The sequence below is a fragment of the Zeus faber genome (genome assembly GCF_960531495.2).
Source record: "Zeus faber genome assembly, chromosome: 2".
Taxonomy (NCBI): domain Eukaryota; kingdom Metazoa; phylum Chordata; class Actinopteri; order Zeiformes; family Zeidae; genus Zeus; species Zeus faber.
Window position 1 is genome coordinate 35,767,816 of NC_137189.1, and position 19,289 is coordinate 35,787,104.

Consider the following 19,289-nt stretch of genomic DNA (forward strand, 5'->3'; position numbering starts at 1 on the left):
TTCTGACTCAAGTACGAAGCGAGTGTATGCGAGAAGGTCAAAATCAGGACTGGAGGCCACCGATTACCAGTGAAGGGAGAGTTCCTCTCCTGGAGCGACTCCATTGCTGCAGGGAGTGAAAAATACTCCAACAGACTTCAACTGACAGCCTGAATGGTGAGATGGACCTCATGCAACTTCCACCATGCTGCAAGCCGCTTCGTATTTTAGGCGGAAGTACATTTGTGAGGTGTTGTTTGTGAAACCAATGGAAGTCGATGGATAGGTTTTGGGAAAGGTGAGTATGTGACGGCAACGGTCAAACGGCTATAGGGGGAGTTTGTGTCCATGCTTTGAGCAGTCACTCAAGAGCAATAAATCAACTCAGGAGAATACAACGCGCTTTTATTTTGAACCATCAATATAAGATCGTGACGGGCCAGGAAAAAAAACCCCAAAAAAACAAAAAACTAAAACCTAAAATAAAAACAGTGAGATGCCAAGAGGGAGGCGTATGGTAGGTAAGTAACTCAGGTTTATTGCCTAGGAAATATAAGGAAACAGAGGTTGTGAGTGCCTGAAAATGGCCCAAAAAAAAAAAAAAAAAAAAAAGATTAAACACACACACACACACACACACACACACACACACACACACACACACACACACACACACACACACACACACACACACACACACACACACACACACACACCTGAGCCGAGTTTAGACATAGCCGCTCGTCTCACTGCCGCTCTGGACCGGTGAGCGGGACACCAACAGGGCGTGGGGCAGGTTCAGTCTTTCCAAACGGAGGCGGGTGGGAGCTTCTGTTAAAGTCTCTCTGGAGGGAGGGCGGGGGCTTACAGGGGAAAACCATCTGGAGGGCTAGCTGGGTCCCTGCCCGCCATCCTCCTCCTCCTGCCTCATCCTCTTCCTCAGCTGCTCACCGATGTCCGCCAGCGGGTCGCTCTTGGAGGCGAGGCTCCGGGCCGCCTCGCCGAAGCGGCTGATCTCCATCTCCCTGGGAATCGGAGCCAAAGAAAAACAATAACCAAAAAAAAATAAAAATAAAACAGGGGGGGGGATGCAACTGTAAATCGCGGAACACAAAATATTTTAAAACCGCAAAAAAAATATTTTAAGAGCTGAATCTCACGGTGTGTGTGTGTGTGTGTGTGTGTGTGTGTGTGTGTGTTACAAGGGAAACCCTGAGCACTCCTGTGTAGCCACGACTACTGGGAAGAATTAACAGAATGGCGGCTTTCTTGAAGGGCAGAGCAAAATGGTCTTACAAGAGCTTGCGTTTCTGCGACTGTTTCATCAGACTGAAATCTGTCGGCTCTGGCCTCTTCTTCATCGGTCTGGATGGAGGAGAGAGAGAGAGAGAGAGAGAGAGAGAGAGAGAAGTCGGGGTTCGTCAGCACGGCCACAACGCAACACAGAGTAGCGGAGGATTTTTCGACTGCAGCTCACCGACTCGGGTGGGTGTTGTGAAGAGGCGGTTCTGGGGAAGCGTCCAACATCCCAAAACTCCCCAGCGTGGCAAGCCGCCATTTTTTATCTATTTTTTTCTTGCGTGCATGTGTGTGTGTGTGTGTTCGCGTGGGCGGACTGAGGCCGGCATTTCTAACGAGCTATCGCGTTGGCAACAGAGCGCGGCGTCTCAACGTATGTCGGACCGCAGTGTCGCATCAGACGCCTGAAGAGGAATTTGTGACGGAGCTTGAATTTGTGACGGAGCTCGGCCTCGCGGCGGCCTTTCCTCCGCCGGGCCGACTTTGCGCGGGGTGTGAATGCAGACACGCGCCTTGGCGCCCTTCACACGGTTCTTTGTTTGTGTGTAGAAAGTGTGCGTGCCGCCATTGGATTTTTCTCCAGTAAAACCTTCATACCGCCGCCGGTGGACTGCAAACGCATTCCCGCTTCTGGAGTTCCCTAGAGGAAGAACACGGCGGGGCTGGAAATCGTACCCGCCACGAGAGAGCCGCCGGTATGGGCTGGCGTTTCTTTTTTTATTTATTTTTTTAAATCCCCTCTTGTCCCTTTTCCCGGTGCAGGTAAACCAAACAACAAAAGAACAGAAGTCGGCCTCATCGGAAGGCGCGGCGACGGGCGTGATGACTCAGCACCGGATCCCTTGCCGTAGATCTCCCGGCGTCGGCGCTGCGAGCTCGGGGCTCGGCGGTCGGTCTCGCATTCTTTTCCCCCCGACTTGAGGGAGCTCACGACGCGCGGTTTATTTTGACCGCCCTCGCGGCGAAGTGATGGAATCTCAAAGTGACGGGTTGGCCCGTTAATGAGCCTCCTGCGGAGGGCGAGCGCGTCACGACCGTCACCGCACGCACGCTCAAAGTGACACCTCCAGTATCGAGTGATATTCCTTTTTGTCACAAACTCCAACTCTGGCCCTCTGCTCTGTCGCTTCACGTCGGGTGCGATTGGAGGTGGAAGACAGTCCTACGTCAGACCGCCGCCTGAGTGGCATGTGACCTATCCCATAATTGGGTCCGCCTGCAAAAGGGAACTAATTTAAAAGTGAGACACTGCTGGATATACTTATAGCTTATATCATCGAACGATACGAGTCTTAAATATAACCCTGTACTTAAAAAAACAACAACCTGAAATTCATAGTAATTTGATTTAATTGAGACCTACACCCAAATTAAAATACAGTACCGCACCGTCATATATACATACATTTTTATGGCAATGTGGCATATTTTGGCAGCCCTGGGGACCCGTCGCCACCCCTACTCAATGTCATCTGTAAAGATCTCGCCGTAATAATAATAGTAATAATAATAATAATAATAGTAATAATAATAATAATAACTATTATTATTATTATTATTATTTTAATTACCATTATTACAATTATTATTAGATGGGCCATTATTATTCGGGCTCCGTTTCTCCGAGAGGACAGAGAGCAAAATGATATATAGAATGAAAACCATACTATTGATTCACAAGTGACAGCATCACAGTTCACACAGCACAGACAAACTAGTTGATACAATCGCGAGCACGGTTAGAAAACATCACGTAACGAAACATTAAAATCATCCAGTGACACCGACTTCAAGGCTCTCACATTACAGCGATGGACTCATTCCGGCCTTAGAGCTAGAAACCCGCTGCTGCCATCGGAAGTGGATCCAGGGGACAGGAGATGTTCAAAATGGCCGAAAAATGATCAAAATGAACATCACTTGGAAAATACCACCACTTGAGGTTTTCGTATTAAACGCCGTCGTTGCATTAAAAGGCCGTCGTTCCTGTACTTCAACTTGAAAACGTTAAACTCAAGCAAGCGCCTAGAGCATCCTCTATGAGTCACGGGCATGGAGCCGCTTAGCCCCGTCCGCCATCCCACCCCAAGCCATCAGAGCCGCATCACTGCGTGTGGGGGCGGGGAGGGCGGGGGTGGGACACTAAAGCGGGAGGGTTCACTGAATCGACGCCTCCCGAGCGCTGGCTCGGTAATTGAAAAATTCAAACGGCACGGGAGAGCCCTGGACATGATTTAGAGGCTGCTGTGGTCCTCGTGTTATGGCTCTAGGCTTCCATTCACCTCTCGGGAAACGACGGGTACACGCCCCGGCGTTTCCCGATCGCTGCTGTGTCCTTCGGCGAGGTGAAGGGGGAGGGCTGGGGCCGGCCCTTAAAATCACTCCATCCATAGTATGTGTTGGAAAAAAAAAAATTGAATACCAACAGACCATAGAATCTCGATCAGAATCGGGGATTCGTCACGCGGCGGTTAAGTGGCCTAATGCACTTAGGGGTATTTGGCGAGCATTTTCCCCGAAGATAGTTCTCATTTTTACATATGTTCTCGGGTTTTGCAAAATTCCCAATGATATGGAAGGAGCTCACATTTGTCAGAGGTACTTGATTGTGCCATAATTGTTATTTGCCGCTTATTACGACACACTCAGGTGTATGTGTAGATATTGAATGGCTGCCTATATGGTAGGGGCATCTTAGTTAAAGTCCCTGTAAAGTGAATTCAGCTATTTGTTTCTGAACGAATTATACATGTTTGAAAACGAGTGCATGTGAAGAGACTTCTTCAGAATTATTTATTTTTTATTTAATATTTAATGAGCATAAAGCTATAAATATATGCAATTCATCTCAACTCATGCATCAATTCATCAACTCATTCATTCCGCCTGGTCTGCAGGAAAGAGCCGTTTACATGTTGAATGTATCCAATATCGTGATGGTCATCCTATAGAATCATTTATTGCTTCAGTTTAGTTAATAATACAGATGATAAGGACCTTATCGTAATCGCGATATTGGTCTAAAAAAAGATATAAATATAAATAATAATCGCAATGAGATTATTTTCCCCAAATCGTTCAGCCCTTGAAGGGGGTCACGGGAGCACGACGGAGTACTCACGCTTTGTTTTTGCGGTTCTTGCGGCGCGCGGCCGAGGCGGCGCCGATGGGGCCGATGAGCTGCGAGAGCTCGGGCAGGGCGTCGGCCAGCGGCCTCATGTCGCCCACCACGGGCATGGACTGCCGCTTGGCCTGGGCCACCTGCTGCTCCCGAGCCTGCTTGATGGAGCTGATCTCTGCAGAGCACACCAGGGAAGGAGGGTCAACTCCAAAGAGGATAAAATCTTGCATTTGAGCAAGGAAAATAAAGGACGACAGAGAGAGATAAAGAGATAGATAGAGACAGACAGATAGACATACAGATAGATACAGACAGACAGACGGAGAGATAAAATGGCAATATAAAAGAAACCAAAAAAAAAAAAGCTTATAGTGCCATTGCTAAATACATTGGCATCACAGAAATCGCCTGCAGAGAATATTATTATATTTTTTTACAATTTAGTTACATTATTATATGTCCTGCTGATTTAATGTTTATGGATCATAATAAGAGCAAATGTAGGTTATTCATGCCTTTGTTTCCGTCAGAACTTTATCGACTAAAGAACAGTTTTTAATTTTCGTCTACACTAATGTTTCAGTGAACAGAGCATTTCAGCCGCTCCCGTGGGCGTTGGATAAATGAGGCGTCACTCTAAGTTATTACATCCATATGTATTATTAAAATCTCCACCTACAAGACATATAAATCACACACCCGACCAAGTGGAAATATATATTTTTTTTACTTTCCATATTGGGAGAAATCACGAGCCACCTCTTTCCCCCGGAGCGCCGCGTCGAGCGAAAAGGTCCTCTCAATTTCGCTCGCGCTAATTTTCCGAAAGGAAAGTGTCCACCCAGCCCATCGGCCGCGTTCTCGGGTTTCCGCGCGGGAGAGGCGGCGCGACCATTAGCGCCTAATTATATGCGTAAAGAGGATACGTTTCGCGTTACCCGGGAATTGATTGGCTCGGCAGACGTATCCGCTTCCAGACCCGATGGCCATCGCGGGGGCCCAGGGCTGGGCCGATGGTGCTGGAGGGGCTGTGATTACGGAAACACGCAGCGTCCTTCCTCATCGAGGCAGAAACTTACTGTTGAGCCATCGTTCTCTCCTCTCCTTTATCTTCTCCTTCTTTGACTTGATCTTCTTCTCCTCCTGGCCTACAAACACAACGCAACACACAAACACACGCACACACACATGGTTAATACACGCCCTTCGGGGGGGGGGTTTTGGGCATTGCTTTTCTCTGGCACGCCCTGCGACAAACCGGTGCCTCGACCATTGAGTCCTGGGCTTACCGATCACAGAGGATTCACGTATTCAGTGCGCTCGTTCAGAAAGGTACACTCTGTTGTCGTTAACGCCGGTCGGTCCAGCCTCATCCCCATCCCCAGTTTGTTTCCAGATGTATATCGTTACTGGCCGCACCTTTAAATGACAATGACCGGCTGTGCGTGTGATGATCCGAGCCGGCACCGCCCACTCGCCCTGAAACAAAACCACTTCTTCAAACTTGTTGACGTCAAAAAATGCAAGTCAGTGAGTGAGCCTTCTACACTGAAAATCCCTCTCATCTCTTATCTGATCCACTTGCGCTCGCCATTGCTGGGGCCAATTTACCCGCCGTGCAAACCCCGGCCGTGTAAATGGTGTAGACGCGGCCTTGCCCGTTCCAAAAGTCAACTGTAACCAAGATTAAGTTTACAGCCACAAAAATGTACGCCAGGGGTTGCTTTCAGCAGATCAGATTGGGTTATGGATCAAGCCAATCAGGTTCCGCTTAACTCCAAAGCATCTTCGGGTAATGAGCAATCAGGTTCTGCTTAGGCTGTTGGTGCATCCATAGGAGACGTCCCGTGCTTTACCAATCTTGTAGACGTATTCATTCCAAAGCCTTCATTGAAATTGCCGTAAACACGGGGAGAAAGGACGGACAGGACAGCCATCCCATTTATTCCGGGGTTCGGGGCCCGCTTGGCATGGCTCTGGGGCCCCTGCCGCAGCCGAGGCCAAGGCTGGGAATCCGGGAATGAGGAGACGGAGGAAGCTCTCCTGGCTCTGCGTCCTGGGCTCCATCGTGGGGTTTACCGTCCCACGGTTGGGAGGGGGCCGTGCAGGAGAGCTTTCGTTACTTGGTAATTACCGATTTTTGACTGGGAAAATGTGTTCAAGTCCGACATATTTAAATGTCTCTGGTCATAATGTCCGGTGAAAATAATTCCCTCTAAGCACAATTTGAATGAGTGCTGGGTGATAAAAAGATAATGATATTTATCCAAATATATTTTTCCTCTATGTCGAAATAAAATAGACCGGATCATTTCGAGAAAAAACAATTCCGCAGATCTGTTCATTTCCACGTTCGGCAAGTTGCAACGGAAAGCCAGTCAGTTTGGACGATCTACAGCTGACCTGTCATCTCTAACCAATCACGTCAGTTGGGTCAGGTTGCACACACACACACACACACACACACACACACACACACACACACACACACACACACACACACACACACACACACACACACACACACACACACACACACACACACACACACACACACACACACACACACACACACACACAGCAGCGTCCAGAACTCGGAGAAGCAGAAAGATGATGTTATGTGACAACAATGACACATACATCCATAGTTTGGAGTTTTTTTTGGGATATTTAGGTTATTCGGGTTTCCTCCTCAGGCCGACGCCTTCCCCTTCCCCCCCAGTCCACTAAACACGTCAGTGATTTATTTTGTGTGTCCGATTATTAAAATTCATTTCTCTCCCCAGAAAGAGGGAGAGACTCGCTCTACCCAACTCGGAATTTTATCAGGCGGACGGACTCGGCCGTTCGATGCAAATGTGAATGAGGCACGGCTGCCCGCGATCAGGGTGCACGGAGGGCTGACGATTCACACGTGTGCGTGGTAAAGACATAGAGGATGGGAAAGAGAACCAACACAGTTGAAAAAGAAGCGGGCGCGCGTAGGGGGCACACCCGGCGTGGGGAAACCATCTGTGGTCGGTTCCCATCCCCTGCCCTTCCTGACGGTCTGGAGAGTTTCACGCCGACATGAGCTGATAACGCAAAACGGCCACAGAAACCACGGGTCACATGACACCACTATCCCTTCAAGGTCCAAGCAATAAGCCAAGACGTAGCGCTATCGCAGGAACTCGACAATCGCGTCAAAGAAACTCAACGCAGCTCAAAGTGATATCATGTAAAATATAAAAAAATGACAGGACATTGGTCGTGAACGGAAACAAACGGAAAATGGACGGATCGCTCCAAATTGCTTTCCCGTTAGCGAGGGCGACAGCGGGAATCGATCGAGCCCCCGCCCCCCCCGAAACGGAGCGCCAGGACTGCAGTGGCTATTTTTAGGGGCCAGCCCGCAACTCGGCTTGCAATTAGCAACGCAGCAGACCTTGATGACCACTACGTGGGAAGTCTCTCTCTCTCTCTCTCTCTCTCTCTCTCTCTCTCTCTCTCTCTCTCTCTCTCTCTCTCTCTCTCTCTCTCTCTCTCTCTCTCTCTCTCTCTCTCTCTCTCTCTCTCTCTCTCTCTCTCTCTCTCTCTCTCTCTCTCTCTCTCTCTCTCTCTCTCTCTCTCTCTCTCTCTCATGACAGCGGTGAATTAATGGGCTTGCCTTGAACGCTCTCTTGGTCACAAACCGCTCTCTAGAAGGGCTGACAAGGACTTCAGAAGAGCAGCTGTGATGCACGCTATCATACCGTATATAAGTAACTAAGGTCTAAAGCACCCGGTTCTAGATTAAACGCCTAGATTATTATATTTGTAAAGTTCTTTGGGTTGCATAATTTTCCAACATGACAAGAAAGTAAGCGTTTTCAAGTAAGAAATGTACATAAGCATCCCACCAATAAGAGAATAATACATACTAATATACTAGTATACATACTATACTAATACTACATACTAAAGAAGTAGAAAGTCAGAGGGTAATAAAGGATTATATAAAAATAATTATTTCAACTGGTATTTCATATTATATATAGATAAAATAAAGGGGATGGTAGCTCAGGAGGTAGAGCTGGTCGTCTAGTAATCTAAAGGTTGCTGGTTCGATCCCAGGCTCCTCCTGCTAGCATGCTGTAGTGTCCTTGTCGGTGTTTGAATAATTGTAAGTCGCTTTGGATAAAAGCGTCTGCTAAATGACTAAATGTAATGTAATGTAATAAAATAAGAGGGAAAATGAGTCAATAAAATTATGAGCTTTAGTTGTCATCATGCTCTGGATTCTTTAAATTAAGCGCGTTGATGAGGGGGAAAAACAACATTAAGACATTAAGCCCGGTGTTTTCTGCTCAGCTCCACATCCGTGGATCCACCGCAGCACCAGCTCAGCGGAGTTGAAAGGTCACAGTCAGATAGGCCACATGTCACGTCAATGAGCGCAGCCAGGGCTGATGTGGGCCGGTCACCCAGTTTGCTGGCTAACCAGGATCTGCATCGGAGAGCAGCTCTGTTTATGTATTATTATTTATTTTAATTTTTTTTTTGGATGTTGCCACGGAAACCTAAAGCGGGTGAGCTAAAAACACTTGAATGCGTGGTGAATGCGTTTTAACATAAATACCTAAAAAAAGTCAAAATCAGATTTAAAAAAAAAAAAAGAAAAAGAAAAACAACCACGACTTCTTCAGCCATGCCGCCCGCCGGGAAGATGACTTTCGCATTAGGCTGTGATTAAAGGTGCAAATAGTACGATCTAAACCCAGGAAACCGCATTTATTGGCCGATGTATTACAGCATTTGGCAAATTCAATCACGTTGCATTAGACCTGAAATACTGTATAAACACAGCGCGACTGAAAGCGTAGTTGAAAGATTGAACTTTCCTACTGTCAGCAAACCAAACACAGAATGTTGTTTCTGGCAGCACCATACACAGCGCCCTGATGGATACCGAAATTTAACGACGCTCGATTTCAACCAGACTTTCTACGTACGTGCATTAAGATGTTTTTGTTTTTTTTGCGACGGCCACGGGCGTGTTTTAACGGGAACGTCGCAACTCGGAGAACAACTGTGTTTCAGCGAGGGCCCAGGGTGGCCCCGGACACGTCCAGGCAGGCAGGCAGGCAGACAGAGAGGCAGACGGGGGGGGGGGGGCGCCAGGATGTTGGCAGGTCTTTATCTTCCGCCGCGGCGTTAAAAAACAAAACAGGCGTGTTTGCGCCGCTGTTTGCCCCGGGAGGAACAGGGACCGAGATAAGAATCTCTGCCGCCAAAAACTTCTCCTTCTCCCGCTGCTGCTGCTGCTGACTGGGGGAGCAGGGGAAACCTAATCGCCCCTGGGGGGAGAGCAGATAGGGAGGAGGATCTGTAGAGGTTGTGATGGCGGTGGAAGGGGGGAAAAAAAGGATAGCGGGGAGGGGGCTTTTTAAACCGCCGCTCCCGCCGGGAGCATCGTCTTCTCCGCGTGAGGCGAAATGGATAGCTGTGATTACGGTGCGGGCTGAGACTTTCACCGCTGCCCATCACTTCGCCCGCCCCTTTGCTGCACGTTACACCACCGGCGGCGCTGTGCAGAAGGTCGGGGGGGGGTGCAAAGGTGGAGGGGGGACGTTGGGGAAGGAGAAAATAAAGGGGTTTGTGTGCTGAAGAATGGAGAACCTACAGTAGATCCTCATTTAGTCGCTGTGCGTCCATGTAAAATATATTGTCATAATTAAGCTTTGGATAGCGGCATTCTGCGCCAAACCAAACCAGCTGATTTTTTCACATTTCCACTTGTAGTCGATACTGAAAATCGGTTGCCGCTGCCCTCTTTACCAGCGGATTTATGATTATTTTTTTGTCATTACTCGGCCGCGAAAATCACAGAGCGCTTCTCCCAAACAGCAGCTGGAAATGGCTTCATCGCTCTAAAGCCTGGAAGCTCACGGGCAAGGAACCGGCAGCAGCCCTGGCCCCTTGGCCCCGGGCCTCGGTGCAGTGGATTGAGCGGAGACCTTCGTCCTATCGATCGCACCTCCACCCAAAGAAAAACCTGCCGTGGGGTCGGCGAACACACTCCCGTGCTTCAAAAAGAGGGTAGGGAGGGGGGTTCGAAAAGAGGGATACAGGGAAATTTAAAATCCAATGCATCGAGAACCGACCATGACGAACCCCGAGCGAGAGGACAATAACCCGTGGCAAATTAATATCACTAGTGCGTCTTCCTATCTGTGTTGGCAAATTGTATTAGTCACCCCGTGTAGAAATTGCGATGAAATAACCAATGCCAGCCCCGACCGTGTGCGAAGCAGAAAAACAAACATATACAACAAAAAAAAAAAAATTGAACAACAGCAGTATTTTGAGGTTAATGACGGCACAGCAAATGTGAGTCAATGCCCCGGGTTGGCGAGCCCTCAGAGAGGGAGGTCTCTCACACACACACACACACACACACACACACACACACACACACACACACACACACACACACACACACACACACACACACACACACACACACTCACACTCACACTCACACTCTGCGGCAGCATGCATGCCGAGGCTCAGAACCACTCGTACTTGACTGCGTGCGATGGTGCACACACACACACACACACACACACACACACACACACACACACACACACACACACACACACACACACACACACACACACTCACACACTCACACACTCACACACTCACACACTCACACACTCACACTCACACTCACACTCACACTCTGCGGCAGCATGCATGCCGAGGCTCAGAACCACTCGTACTTGACTGCGTGCGATGGTGCCCGACTCTAGAACCCAAGGCCTCAGCCCTGATCTGGACCTGAATTTGATTAGCCTAATTGCAGAGACCGTTTTAGTGCCAACGCAACGCAATGCTATTTCAGGAACTCGTTTTTTTTTTTTTTTTTTCAAGCCCCCTGAGCTGAGTCGGGAATATCGGGCGTATTAAAAAAATAATAATAGTAAACATAAAAAAGACGGTCGAGCAGCCAAAGCACACTGGACCGTGACTGTGGATCTACATGAACTCCTTTCTGAGCCAGGGCCCGAGGACATCAGGAGGTCCAGAGCGCTCAATTTCAAATAAGGCCAGTGACCATAAACTTAGAATAACCCCTTCCCCTGCGAGCACCGATGCCTTTAGAGGCCATGGCTCTCCGGGGCGCACGCACACACACGGGGCATCAGCATCGGCCTCGAGTGCGAGTTAAAAATGAGGAGACACTGATGCGGCGAAACCATGATTTCACGCGTGAGCTAAATTTATACAGCGCCCGGTCTATAAATAGCAACAGACCCTTGACTGGGAAGGCTTCGTGCGCACTGAGCAACCGTGCCCGACGCCATCACCGTTCCAACTGACAGGATAGGATGGAGACAGGACGGATGGAGAGGATGGGCTGGAGTTCGGGAGATATGACAAACTGACTTTATGAAATCGCTGGATTTGTGTGCTATTTTAAAAAATTCAAGCACCTCTCATCTTTTCTTTAAGTTTTTGTTTCAAAGATGTAACGAGATGATGCTGCGGCTAGGCTTGAGGCCTGAGGCTCGAGGACCGAATTTACCAGGGAAACCTCAGCGCGCTCTGCGATGGTTCTGCTGCCATCAAGCGGTCAGAGGATGTAACACAGCAACATGCTCGCACTGAATTGACTAGTGCGGAGCTGCCCGTTCAAAATGTAAGACTCACTGAGACATTTGAACGGCACAGTTTGAGAAGCGCGTCCCTGGGTCCCCAGCAACACACCCGCCAAGTGTGAAGTAGAGCAGAGGAACGGTTGTCGAGATAATCGAAGGACATTATAATTGAAGGACAGACAGGCAGACGGACGGACAGACAGACAGAGATTCCTGTCTTTATAGTTAGATCATAGTTAGTGCAGGGAAAACTTCACTCAAAATCACATGGTTTCTTAATATCTTTGGCTGAATACTTTGAATAAGGGTTGCACAAACTTTGACTGCTGTATATAGATCACGTGTCAAACTCACGGCCCGCCACGTCACTTTACGTGGCCCGCGAGGGCTTCAAAGGCATCTCAAAATCGCCTCAAAATAAAAGTCTATGCTGCTTAACGGCGTACAGTCAACATAAACTACATCTCCCACAATGCACGTCGGTTCTGTGACCCGCCAAATGACGGCATCCTGCCGCTAGATTGCAGCGTTTCCGTGTCAGCGTTTTACTGAAGCGGTTTTCTAACAGGTAATGGAGTTGGGAAAAGATCGACAAATCATCCCAAAATGTCCAACAGGAGAAAAATTGATGCAGAGGGAAGGCGACTGAATGAAAAATGGGAAAGCGAATACATGTTTGTGCTTTAAGGAAGAAAAAAAACAAAAAAACAGTATGTTACGAGGCAGTGTCGGTGATAAAGGGACACAATTTAGGTCGTACATTTTGACACCAAACACGGAGCCGAGTAGGCTCGATCTAGCCTCAGAGAAAGACATCAAATTGTCCAAGAATTAAAAGGGAGACTGCAATCGCGGCGGACTATGTTTACAAAAGCTACAGCCAAAAATGACGCAGCGGCGAAAGCCAGCTTCAGCCAGCAGACCGACTGAAGGAACCGGCAGGCGACCTGACGACGCGACTGGCCGAAGAGACACGCATTTACCCGGCTTTTTCCATGGGCTGTTGATTGAAGCACAGACAACACGGATAGAGCGCAAAACTGAGTAAAACTAAATCACCCTGGGAAAAGTGGGTGGGGCTGACTACAGAAGGCGCACCTCAACTTCACCCAGAACTTGACCGACATAGTGGTGAACTGAGACAACCATTATTGTTATTTTGAGTTAATTACATTTACTACTTTGTATGTGTAGCGATGCATTCAGTGTGTTTACAGGTGTATGTGGTCATGCAGCCAAATGTTTGATATGCTAAATATGTATCTGTTGTAATACGTAAATATGCTGATGGGTAAAAGTCTCTGTCACACATGTTCTCGGCAGCTCACAATAATTTGTTGTACCAGAGTTCTGCCCCTCTCAACTGTGACCAAAAAAAAGTTTTAAACAAAATTGATGTGATAACTTCTGTTTGTTGATATTTGTCTTTGTTAGTCACTTGAAACGTTTGATTGATGGAGTAACGTGGGTTTCTTAACCTGATAAATCAAAGGGATTTATGTTATAATAACACAGAGCAATGTGCTTACATATATTTGTACATAAATGTGAATGCATGTACAATATATGTACACTCGAATAAATAATAATCAAATACAGAGACTGTTTTTTAACAATATGTAAAGGAGTAGTTTGCTTTGAGTGCAACCATAATGCTGATGTGGCCCGGGGTGAAAATGAGTTTGACACGGCTGATATACAGTGGAGGAAATAATTATTTGATCCCTCACTGATTTTGTAAGTTTGCCCACTGACAAAGAAATTAACGGTCTATAATTTTATTGGTAATTTCTGGTAGGTTTATTATAACAGCGAGAGACAGAATACCAAAAAGAAAATCCAGAAAATCACATTAAATAAAAGATATAAATGATTTTGCATTTCATTGAGTGAAATAAGTATTTGATTCCCTATCAAAACATGACTTAGCACTTGGTGAAGAAACCCTTGTTGGCAAGTACAGAGGTCAGACGTTATATATATATATATATATATATATATATATATATATATATATATATATATATATATATATATATTTTTTTTTTTTTTTTTGCATTTCATTGAGTGAAATAAGTATTTGATCCCCTACCAACCCTAAAGAATTCTGGCTCCCACAGATCTCAACTTGTTACCTGTTTAAAAGACACCTGTCTCAACTTATTTCCTGTATAAAAGACACCCGTCCACAGAATCAATCAATCAGACTCCAACCTCTCCATCATGGGCAAGACCAAAGAGCTGTCTAAGGACATCAGGGACAAGATTGTAGACCTGCACCAGGCCGGAATGGGCTACTACAAGACCAGTCATCAGCCAGTCTCCGGACCTTAATCCTATTGAAAATCTGTGGACGGAGCTGAAGCTTCGAGTTGCCAAGCGACAGCCTCGAAACCTTAAATATTTGGAGAGGATCTGCAAAGAGGAGTGGTCCAAAATTCCTCCTGAGATGTGTGCAAACCTGGTAATGAACTACGAGAAACATCTGACCTCTGTACTTGCCAACAAGGGTTTCTTCACCAAGTGCTAAGTCATGTTTTGATAGGGAATCAAATACTTATTTCACTCAATGAAATGCAAAATCATTTATATATTTTTATTTAATGTGATTTTCTGGATTTTCTTTTTGATATTCTGTCTCTCACTGTTATAATAAACCTACCAAAAATTACCACTAAAATTATAGACCGTTCATTTCTTTGTCAGTGGGCAAACTTAAAAAAATCAGTGAGGGATCAAATAATTATTTCCCCCACTGTATACATTTTTATATTCCTAGAGATTTCATATTTAGATTTTTTTTTTTTTTTTTTACTTCCATGTTGCTTCATTTGGTGTTTAGCCGTGGGGAAAGTAAAAATGAATACTGCAGGATTACAGTTTACATTCCTAAAGATGATTTTGATTACAGAACCAAGACAGCAACTTTTACAATTGAATTCGATAAAGATACACAGACAGACAGATACAGAAGATACAGACAGACAGAAATACATAGTGACCGCATAGGGAGAGATATTGCGTGTTTGTGTTTAGGCTCGGGCAAATTTACGATTAAATTGTCTATCGTCGATCAACTCAGTCTATCGGTGAGCGACGCCAGCAATTGCGATTGACATTGATGACAGATGTTTTTTCAATGTTTTCTATCCGCCAGGAAAAATGAGAGCATTGGAAGGGTGTAAGTGCAGTTTACTGTGTTCTGAAACTGGAGCGGAGAGAGAGAGAAAGGGAGAGGTGTCTGGTGAATGGGGTCTCATCGGGTGCGAGGTTCATGGGGTGTTCCTCGTGAATATATCTTGCCCAGACAAACCCGCTACCTCGCGGCTGATAAAAGGGGCATCACAGGGCAGGTGCTCGGGAACCCTCCCCCCCCCCCCCCCCCCCCACCACGTACCTGCCGCTCTATATGCAAATCTTGTGATAATAATATAGCAATATATAATATAATCTCATAGAGAAAGGTTTTGAGCTAATTTATTTCCCTAGTTTCTTATTTGTATGGAAAATTAAAAACGTAACCCTAACTCAGAGAATTTGAACAGTTGTTATTTTTTTGTTTCTCCTCCAGACACCTGTATTCGCAGCTCTTATCGAAATGTGTATTCTTATCAGACTTTAGCATTGGTACTGCTCACTTAATGAGGGAGTTCAGTTCCTACAACCAGGTCGTTAAGTGAATTGGTTGATAAGCGAGGACCCGCCCCCTTAACGTAATTTCAGTCTTGGAGATTGTGAACGCTAGTGTAGTGAATACTGACAGACTGTAGGAACGACACTGAGACTGAGAACGGTGATGAGATGAAATGTATACAGTGTATATATAGTATTATAGTATATATAGTGTATAATTGTGTATATAGAATATATAGTGTACATAGTATATATAGTTAATATAGTGTATATAGTGTATACAGTATATAGTGTATATAGTATTTTATAGTATATATAGTGTTTATAGTATATATAGTGTATATAGTATATATAGTGTATATAGTGTTATTTCACGGCAAGGGGGCGTGGCCATTGCGAACGCTAGTGTAGTGAATACTGACAGACTGTAGGAACGAGACTGAGAACAGTGATGAAATGTATACAGTGTATATAGTATATACAGGGTATATAGTATATACAGTACATAAAGTGTATATAGTATATATAGTGTATATAGTATATATAGTGTACATAGTATATATAATCTATACAGTACATATAGTGTATATAGTATATACAGTGTATATATAGTGTATATAGTACATAAAGTGTTCATAGTATATATAGCATATAGTATATAAAGGGTGAAGCGTGATGAGATGCTTGACGCTGAGACGCCGCGGTGTTGTACACAGTGTAAAATACAGACTGGTCAGAGAGCTGGTCCCAAGTCTGAACATTCGTTAAACAGGCAGGTCGTTAGGTGAGGAGAACCCGCGTGGCAAACGGCAGTATTCAGATATAACAAGTGAATAATCCCTCCTTACTTTTCCTTGCATGTGTCACAACTTCGGTGGGTTCTTCAAACTTCAGCGTTTGCACCAGGGCCTCGGGGGTGATTTTGGTCCCAGCAAACACTCCAGACGGAAACAAACTCGGTGCCTGCGACACACACACCGCCCCACACACACACACACACACACACAGTTCAAGTGACCACAAACAAAACCATCAGATCAGATGTTTAATCGCCAAGTGCAAGATGAACAAGGAATTTGTGTGGGTCGTTCTTTGGTGTTACACACTCTAACCAGGGCCGCCTCTTCCCAGAGGCGATGGCGAGCCACCCGCGGGGCGGGGGAGGGGGAGGCGCGGAGCGGGAGCGATCGGGGCACATTCTGCGCACCCGTCTCCCTCTCTGACGGTACCGACGACGTATTTTATCCGACGTCTCCCGCGAAACACGTGCGTGTGGTAATGGCGACGCTTTATTCGCGACCCCACCCTCACGCACTACAGCGGTCGTTTCAACCCTCCGGTGCTCCGGCCCGGGCCACCGTGCGCGGCGCGGGCTGCTGGCAGAGCTCGGAACACCTGTGGAGTCCGGGCGGAGCCACCCCACCTCCAGAATGCTACGTCTGACCTGTTGTTGCATCGTTTTGGGGTTTTTCTTTGTGTTTTTTTTTTTTTGAGAAATAAAACCAATTTAGTTAATGTCCGCGCATCAACGCCGACGTTCATCAAATAAAAAGATATATATATATATATTCTGAAAAATACTAAGCGTGTTATCAACACAACGCTGCAAAAGTGAAAGTCTGTCTTACACCCGCCCCCTGTAAAGTGCCGCTATAAATCCAACTGATCCGATTTGATAAAATGCACTGATAAACAAAGAAACATACAACATAATCAACATTACATCATTATGCAAGAATAAATCAAACATTACGATAGCTTTCGACGAATACCTCCATCACGGGATTTTGTGGGTGTCTTTTGGTGCTTTAATAAGATATTTAATAAGACACAATAAATGTTTGGGAAATAATTGGGTCGCGCTGTCGACAGAATATCGATATCGCAAAATTACGACAGCGAAAATCCCAGACAACGTCCATACTCATATTGCAAGATCTTTATTATGATCAACATTATGATAACAAAATTCCCAGTCTTACCCCGAGAACGACACAACATCGACGTCGCACCTCATGCCGTCATTCGAGTTGCGTGATTTATACTCAGATGACTTTGCGCGTGTGGTTTCCAAATCATTTGGATTGAGAAAAAAAAACAAAAAACCCAAAAAGTTATTAATGTATAATAACGTTGACGTGACCCGGGCGAAGTCTTGTCTCGCGTCGCCCTATCGACATGATAACGGCACATCGCCGGGCCCTACAGGCTCTCATCGTGACGTTCGCGAACACGTACCGGTTTGCAGCTTCTCCCTTCCAGCGGCGGGTGAAGGGTTTTGCTCAGGCTACAAACCGGACGGGCCGAGCTGTCCGGTGCAGGTCTGGGCGCTTCCTCCAGAGGCTGGGGCGAAGGGAGGCCGCTCCTCGGCCTGTCAAGCCTCACCGCCTCCTGGTGAAGCTTCTGGCGGATGTGTCTGATCTTTCCCACCATGGTTTTGGTCTCGGGTAATAGTTCCGAAACAACTGTGCGTTGGTTGTAAACGCGACCCGCCGCAGTTGCTCTCCCCCGGCGTGTTACATATGACAACAAAGCCTGGCTGGTGCTCCGGTGAACTGGTTCCGGGGGAACGCAGGGGGCGAGTGGTTAGAAGTTCCGCACGGGCGTCGGTGGAGGCCGGATTTCCACTTGTCACCAGTTTAGGGTGACAAGTGCTACAAATCAACATGATATGATATGGATAAATATATTATTATTATTTATATATAAATATATATATATTATTATTATATTTTTTTTTTACAGCAACAAAAAAAGAAATGTACAAACGTCAATTATATTTACTATATGTTGTATGCTTTGTACATTTTTTTTTGTATTATCTCATACCTCATATATATATATATATTTTTTTTTTTACAGCAACAAAAAAGGAAATGTACAAACGTCAATTATATTTATTATATATATATATTATTATATATTATATATATTATATTATATATATATATATATATATATATATATATATATATATATATATATATATATATATATACACACACACACACACTGCTTTTGCATAGCCATATGTTGTAATTGTTTTAATTGTGTGTTTTATTTATCTTTACAATTTTTAAATGTACAGTAGTGTCACAGTAAGTGTTTGAGCAAAATGTGATTGGTGAAGATGCCAATGGATAGGAAAACAGTAAAAACGACTTTATTTTTTATTTTTTAATTGCGCGACATTTAGGTTAGTCACTTATTTCGTTCTGAACCGATTGTTGAATTTTTGTAGTCCCCCCCCCCCCCCCCCCCCCTTAATTTATTGCAAACCTTCTTTCTTATTCAAAGGGAAGATCTACGTTGAGGCATGGAACACATTTGGGTCCCAGGCCGGCAGTTGTAATAGGCCTTGTTTATTTGTTTCTCTTCATACGTTGAGGCTTTCTTTTCCCTTTTAAGATTAAAAAAAGCATTATTTGAAGGGGAAAATTAACAAAGCGTCATATCCTTCTCATCTTATTCTTCCCATTCTTTTATTTAGACTATATATCCTCATTATGATAAGTGTTGGTTATAATGGTTTACTTGACTTTTTTTTAATAATTATAATTATTCCTCATTACTCATATACAAACTCATACTCATATTCTTAAAAAAAAAAATACACTTCATAAGAATGT

General features: G+C 45.4%; 1 protein-coding gene across 1 annotated transcript; it reads right to left on the bottom strand.

The window, feature by feature from the left end:
* Window positions 1–413: 413 nt before the first annotated feature.
* On the bottom strand, window positions 414–18,220 carry slx9 (SLX9 ribosome biogenesis factor). The gene is made up of 6 exons (XM_080024436.1): window positions 17,899–18,220; window positions 16,509–16,623; window positions 5,479–5,547; window positions 4,400–4,574; window positions 1,276–1,344; window positions 414–1,004 (listed from the first exon to the last, which is right to left on the bottom strand). Exons 1-6 carry the CDS (start codon window positions 18,091–18,093, stop codon window positions 869–871), a joined length of 759 nt encoding a protein of 252 aa, XP_079880562.1. The 5' UTR covers window positions 18,094–18,220; the 3' UTR covers window positions 414–868.
* Between the last annotated feature and the right edge of the window lie 1,069 nt (window positions 18,221–19,289).

Bases quoted from the DNA above. Each gene is read 5' to 3' on its own strand.
- slx9 (XM_080024436.1), bottom strand. From the start codon at position 18,093: ATGGTGGGAAAGATCAGACACATCCGCCAGAAGCTTCACCAGGAGGCG. The intron at 4,575-5,478 runs GTAAGTTTCTGC...TGTGCTCTGCAG, and splicing joins GAGAGAACGATGGCTCAACA to AGATCAGCTCCATCAAGCAG. The intron at 1,005-1,275 runs GTAAGACCATTT...TCCGATTCCCAG, and splicing joins TCGCAGAAACGCAAGCTCTT to GGAGATGGAGATCAGCCGCT.